General features: G+C 38.8%; 2 protein-coding genes across 3 annotated transcripts; one reads left to right on the forward strand and one right to left on the reverse strand.

Moving 5' to 3' along the window:
• Positions 1–1,267: 1,267 nt before the first annotated feature.
• On the reverse strand, positions 1,268–3,683 carry LOC132299385 (cytokinin dehydrogenase 6). Its single transcript, XM_059795947.1, has 5 exons — positions 3,048–3,683; positions 2,616–2,743; positions 2,251–2,511; positions 1,862–2,124; positions 1,268–1,769 (listed from the first exon to the last, which is right to left on the reverse strand). The coding sequence occupies exons 1-5, from the start codon at positions 3,664–3,666 to the stop codon at positions 1,448–1,450; spliced, it is 1,593 nt and encodes a 530-aa protein (XP_059651930.1). The 5' UTR covers positions 3,667–3,683; the 3' UTR covers positions 1,268–1,447.
• A 191-nt stretch (positions 3,684–3,874) lies between these two features.
• On the forward strand, positions 3,875–5,072 carry LOC132299386 (uncharacterized). 2 transcript variants are annotated; one of them, XR_009480096.1, is made up of 3 exons: positions 3,875–4,150; positions 4,245–4,556; positions 4,638–5,072. XR_009480096.1 is itself a non-coding variant. In XM_059795948.1 (2 exons), exons 1-2 carry the CDS (start codon positions 4,123–4,125, stop codon positions 4,526–4,528), a joined length of 312 nt encoding a protein of 103 aa, XP_059651931.1. In that variant the 5' UTR covers positions 3,875–4,122; the 3' UTR covers positions 4,529–5,072. The 2 variants fall into 2 exon arrangements, 1 of the variants encoding a protein (XP_059651931.1); XM_059795948.1 differs by having other exon boundaries at positions 4,245–5,072.
• The last annotated feature ends 1,128 nt before the right edge of the window (positions 5,073–6,200 follow it).

The raw sequence follows: 6,200 nt of genomic DNA on the forward strand, positions 1-6,200 counted from the left end.
TCTAGCACAAACTCTAATTTTTGATATCTTGCTTCTGATAATATGATTTCAGAAGAAGCATTTTGTATTTATCTTTCCTATCACATTTTCAAAGGCATAGCTCACAGATACCTCTATGCGCTCTTGTTGGTCTTTCTGCTTCAACTTCAAAATTTTGGCCTTCTGATTACATCAACTAAAATGAAGAGAGCATGAGGGATAAAGCGCTGGAATCCGATCATTGGAGTACGTCACGTCCAGGGATGGACCTATTACCAAGTGAGGAGAGGGGGGAGCAATTGCCCCCCCTGAATTTTTATTTTTTTACTAATATACCATGTTATTTTTTTCTTTTTTTAATATATACCCCTAAATATTGCTAATGCCCCCCCTGAAATTATTACAAAATTTCAGTCTTCCCCACACCCCCCCCCCCCCCCCCCCCCCCCCCAACCTAAAGTTCTAGGTCCATCCCTGGTCATGTCATACATAAGATGTGTTAAGACAGGATCAGAGCGCTCTATGAAAGGTGGTGGTACTTAATATACATGGTGCAAAGATGAAAAAAATGCTTCAATGTTACTGAATTTGTTACTTGTTCACTTCAAAGGGAAGCTACCCGTGGGGGCTGCATAGTGCTTTGGGGCCTCTTCAACTGATGCAACAGCCTGTCTTTTTGTGCTCCATCATGGTTTAAATTTGTGCTGCCTTTATATCACCATATAAAATTAAAATGACTAAATTACTAATGTGCCCCTGTTGTTTTTCTTCTGAATCAATGGCAGCATGAATATTGTGCAGTCACCTGCAGTAGGTTGGTCGTTTCAGCAAGAACGTTCAAATTCATCCTTAGTTCTATTACGAGTCGCAGGTCTGTTCATGAATCATGATCTATTAAGTGTGCAACTTACATCAAGGGTATCAACTTAGTTCGTTCCTCATTTTATTTCTTTCCTGCCCCGTTCTTACTTTATTGCCTTTATTATTTCTTTCACACCACTTCTTTCTTTCTTCCTTTTCATTTTATGGGAATTACTCCAGCTTTCTGTTGTCATTAGTTATTTACTTTTGCAGCAAATTTGATCATTTCTTGTCTTTGGAATTTGTATAGTATGAGATATTAATTGGCTCTTTGTTTACCAACTCAATACATTATACATACAATCATGGGCTGCTGTTCTCCAGTCCCTTTTATAGGGCTGTTTAACAATTTGTTGTATTTGAAATGTCTGACTTATCTTGTCTACTAAATTTCAACGAGCTGCCGCAGTGCCTCAGTCTACTTGCATTGCTGTGAAGATGCCAAATATATTGAATTAATAATTATCAATCTACAGCATATGCTATTTCTTTTCTTTTTTTTCCCTTTTAAATTGTGACAACAGCATATGCTACTAGTGTGTTTCCCTACAATATCCATTGTAAGGGCCTATTTTTCATTTTTATTGAAATGAAAATATGGCCTGTGTCATAAACTGGATATTGCCTTTTGAAAGATTCTCTGACCAGGAGCAAGGATCGCTAAAGGGTCATAAGCTAATTTCCTCTGTCTGAAGATTTCCCAATGTAAGCCAAAGTGAGCCTGCCAATCTTCCTGTGTGTTGTAGTGTGGCAAATACATCTTTACCCCAAGGTGGGCTGTCTCACAGAAATCCAGAATCCTTTTGTTCTTCGTTAAAATGTGTTCTAAGCCATCAGTTCCTGTGGAAGAAGGAACCGCAGAGGAAAGGAAAGCCACCATGTAGAAAATGTCTTCTTCTGGAAGAACGACTGAAGTTTTGTTGTCCCACCTGAAAAATAAATAAGAAAAATAAATAAATAAAGCAATCAATCAACAAAAATGTAAATGGATTGTTGAGAAAAATAACTTTGTGAAACTTACTTTGACTTGTTAACTGGATAGATGAGGATAGGACCATTGCTTGTATCTGTTAGAATGTTGCCAAAAACTTCTTCAGCAAAATTGTGTATTTTGCTTTTGGGGACGAAAAGATTGAGCCAAGGGTGTGGAACTTCCCACAACCCTTTTGATCGTAGTTTAACTTCAGACAGATGAACTCTGTCCAAGAATTCTACATAGGTAACTTCTGACAGGAAAAGAGTCGATGAAATATAGTTTAATTGAGATAATAAGCTCTCTATCTCCTGCACCAAGCAAATAAAAATAGACATGAGAACCATTTTGTTTATGTACAGTCTGTACAGTAATGCAATTATATCCGCTATAATGTAATAAGGACTTGGGAATTGCTGGGTTCTGACTTGCCTCACCTTGTTTATTGTATCAGTTTTATCTGGGTTGAAGTTCTTAGCCAATTCAAGACAGAAGAGTCTTCTTCCATCTGATTTGAATTGGCTGGCTTGAACTGGGTCTTTTGGATTGAAGGACGATCTCCAGTTATTTAGGAGACCAGTTCTGTTTATAATCACAAATCCTTCAATGTAATCAAATGTTCTTTCTGCAGATATTAAGTACTCCTGGTCTCTGACAAATGTGGAGAAATCCGAGTACAGCACTCTGATCCATTTAACCTGTTAAATCGAGCATAATTTGATTTATGAAACAGTTAGTTTCTACTATGCTTGGAACTTATTTGTACAGCTCAGTGGATATATATATATATTTTTTTTCTTACCATCTCAGGTGCTGGTTCCAGTGAAATTCTTGCTTTGGTAATTATGCCAAACTGACCGAGTCCTCCAAGAACGCTGTGAAAGAGGTCTGCATTCTGTTCCTTTGAACACTTCACCGCTTCCCCCTTTCCTGCAATCGGTCACCCAGTCAATCCATATATTGATTTTAAGCATGAGATGAAGAGAATTTACTTTTGATGTATTCTTCATGAGAACAAGGTAAGATTCCAACACAATATGATAAGCAAACCTTGGCAGCTTGCTAGTCCCGTTTACTATGAATAAAGAAATCAGATGGGACAAAGCAAAAGTTGCTACTTATGTGGTTTGCCCATTTTAATGTTACATGCGGCGGCTCTTGACCTTGTTCTCATATTACATCATGTGGTCTATCACCACAACACTGTGCTTTTTTAATTTTTTATTAAACCAACCTGTAACAACCTCCAGCTGGTGGACATTGCTTATCTGGGGGCCATGCCGAAATGCCTGCCCACTAACGCCTGCATTGGACAAAGTTCCGCCAACCGATAGATGTAGGTAATCTGTCCAAGATTTTGGCGCTAACCCATACCTCAGGCTTTCATGCAGAACATTTATCCAGAGCTCGCCACCAGAGACATCCGCATAAGGGAACTTTCCAGTATAAACCTGCATTTCTGGTCTGTGGAGTGATTCCATGTTGATAACAATTCCTCGGTGAGCTTGTGCCTGGCCTTCGAGTGAGTGACCGTGCCCTCTTGCTGCAACCGTGAGCTCTGAACTAGGACCCATTTGCCAAATATGCTTTATGGTAGTGGCAATATCAGTAACTGACTTGGGATAAAGGACAGCCAGAGGAAAGAACTGGTACCGGTTGCCAAAGTCTCTGGCTGCATGGTGAATGTCATCAAAACTGAAGTGCCCATCAAGGGAGAGGGTTTTCAATGAAGAAGGGACACCAGAAGAACAGAGATTCAATTTTAGAATCATGCAGCTTAAGAAAAAGATCATGAAGGTTCTTATGAAAAGAATGTTACTTTGTCTGAGAAAAATAACGGGTGGGTATCCCATTTTTCTGTCTTCTTCAGAGAAGGGAAGAGAAGGTAAAGGTGGAAGACCTTGTATTTGTTGTTTCTTCGAGAGCAAAAGAAAACGTAGAGGCGTAGAATTGCTAAGGGAATGAGGGTTGAGAAGGGTATTTAAAGAGAGATTTGGGTGGCAGAGTCAACCTATCTTCAGTGGTGAGAATCCGTATGAAGACTGCCTACTTAGGTGGAAGAGTTTTAGGATTTTCCTTTTAGTTCTTCTTTTTGGGCTCTTTTGTTTATAAAATAAGCCATCATATATTGCCAAGTTGAAGCGAAAAGTCACAAGAAAGAAAGATTTCACAATCTTTGCACTTTTTCTCACAGTTGCAACCACATTCTCACCTTTTCTATCAATGCTAGCGTACCTCAAATATTTTCTTATTAACCATTTTTGAGGATATTTTTGCCATTTATAGAAAGAGGTAATGAGTTTGCCAGAATGTGGATTTCTTTGCCACCGATGACAGGTATGCTATTTTGTGTCTTACATGGTTAATGAGTGCATATATTCCTTGTGAATCCATTGCTGTCTAAAAGCAAACATGGTGTATCTACTTTCAGATTGGATGAGAAGGACTAGCGGACCTGCCTTGATTCGTTTGCGCAGAAAGAGCAATGATGGGTCCGCGCCACGTGAATTTCAAGAAAATGTGTGCTTTGTGGGGGGAAGAGCTGTGATTGGTTATGCTGGGGACCCCTTGGGGCCTATGTGTGGCCTTAGTGAGAATGGAAGAATGGACATGGAGATGGAGATGACATGTTGTTGGAACTCCAAAATACTATTCCCAATCTCTTGCAATGAATTTGAAGCCTTAGTTCCCTGCAAAAGGGACAAGCCAGAGTGATTATCTTGTTTATGCTTCGATTTGCAAGGTAATTAGTCTTGCACAATTACTACATTTTGGGTTTAGATACAACTTGTTCATGAGCAATTATGTACTTCGAAATTTGCAGATTTAATATATATTAGGATTGATCATTTTCTGTACGGATGGAGGATATGGGGCACCTGGTTTTTTACCCTAAAGCTTCTCTAGTAGATCTTGAAGAATCAAGGTGTTATGATGCAGAAAAAGAAGTAAAAGTTTAGGTGCCTGCATTTTTTAAGACAGTATTGCTTTTAGGGTTTATTTTATCTCAGAGATGAGCATCAATGGATGGACATTCCATCAGCTATCATGATTGATATGAAAAAGCCTGCAAGCAGATCAGTATGTGACAGAGGGTATGTTGTTTAGATCCTTGTCAGGACATGATTTGTATGCTTTAAAGACATAAGGTTTTTCCATGTTTTCTGCCAAATTGTTGGTGTTTGGGGGTGTTTTTTAAGATTCTATGCAACCAAATAATCTAAGTGCAGCAAGTATAATAAAGAACATGTCATCTCTTTGGCCCATTACCCTTTCCCTCATTCTTTATGAGAAATTATTCCATAGTCTCGAGACCATTGGCCCTGCCAATCACCGATTGACACGCAAGGAAGTGTAAGTTTTATGTCAATTTTGTTTCACTTTTTGCTTGTGTATCAATTGATAATTGACCGAAACCAATAGTCACGGGCCATATAATAAGTTTTTCGATCTTTAATTCCTTTCAAACCAATTGCACCTTTGGGACCATGAAAGTAACATATTTCTAATGCACAATTAAGGCTTGGAGTCCTACATAGATACCCTACCAATGTCTTAATCAGAATTTACAGTTATGCTTTCTTGTTATTATAATGAAAACAGAGACTTTAATAATATGGAATAGATACTGCACTCAATTCCTCAGATTATGGACTGTAGTGTGAAATGTGAACTTAGTAACCTAAACTTTGTCATTTGTGGTGAAAAACCTAATACTCATTACATGTTTTCTAGAAGGAGACCGACCATTAATAAAGTAATTAAAATGGGATTAGGCCATCCTTAATAGATTATTGATTACACAGGGAAGAACCCTAAACATGTGGGACCTCTCATGGCCGTCCGATGCCGGTGAAATCCTTAATTTTTTTTGGACAAATCAAAAATCAAATTGTGGCACTTTTATGGTCTAAAGTCATTTGATCAACAAAATGACAGAGGAAGATAATGCCACATCAGCATCGTCTCGAGCATTCTATTGGCTAAAATTGGATTAAGCATGAGCGAATGACAACGCGGCAAGTGGGTGTAAATGCCACTAGGCCGGAGGCGAATGGTTGGATTGACACGTTTGGGTTGTGAACAGACTCACCACCCTCGTCATGGAGAGTAGAAAATTGCAAAAGAAAGAGGTTGGTAGGGCACAAGTTGATCTAGGATACTCAAATCTGTGAGATTATAACTAATCAATTATTCTTATCATGTTTCCTATCTCAAATTCATTCTACTTTAATCAATGTCTCCTTGTCTCTAGCCACCCATGAAGTTAAAAAGCCAAACTCCACAACTTTTTTTTACCCATCCTGTGTTTGTCCTCTCTCTCTCTCTCTCTCTCTCTCTCTCTCTCTCTCTCACACACACACACACACACACACACACGTGTGAA

Source organism: Cornus florida, unplaced genomic scaffold (assembly GCF_030987335.1).
Source record: "Cornus florida cultivar Cherokee Brave unplaced genomic scaffold, ASM3098733v1 CherokeeBrave_3.0.0_Hap2_Chr03, whole genome shotgun sequence".
NCBI lineage: Eukaryota > Viridiplantae > Streptophyta > Magnoliopsida > Cornales > Cornaceae > Cornus > Cornus florida.

Coding starts and splice junctions, on each gene's coding strand:
- LOC132299385 (XM_059795947.1), bottom strand. CDS start 3,666: ATGGGATACCCACCCGTTATTTTTCTCAGACAAAGTAACATTCTTTTC. Junction 2,512..2,615: donor TGGAACCAGCACCTGAGATG/GTAAGAAAAAAA, acceptor TCGATTTAACAG/GTTAAATGGATCAGAGTGCT. Junction 1,770..1,861: donor TATCCAGTTAACAAGTCAAA/GTAAGTTTCACA, acceptor TTTATTTTTCAG/GTGGGACAACAAAACTTCAG.
- LOC132299386 (XM_059795948.1), top strand. CDS start 4,123: ATGTGGATTTCTTTGCCACCGATGACAG. Junction 4,151..4,244: donor TTCTTTGCCACCGATGACAG/GTATGCTATTTT, acceptor ATCTACTTTCAG/ATTGGATGAGAAGGACTAGC.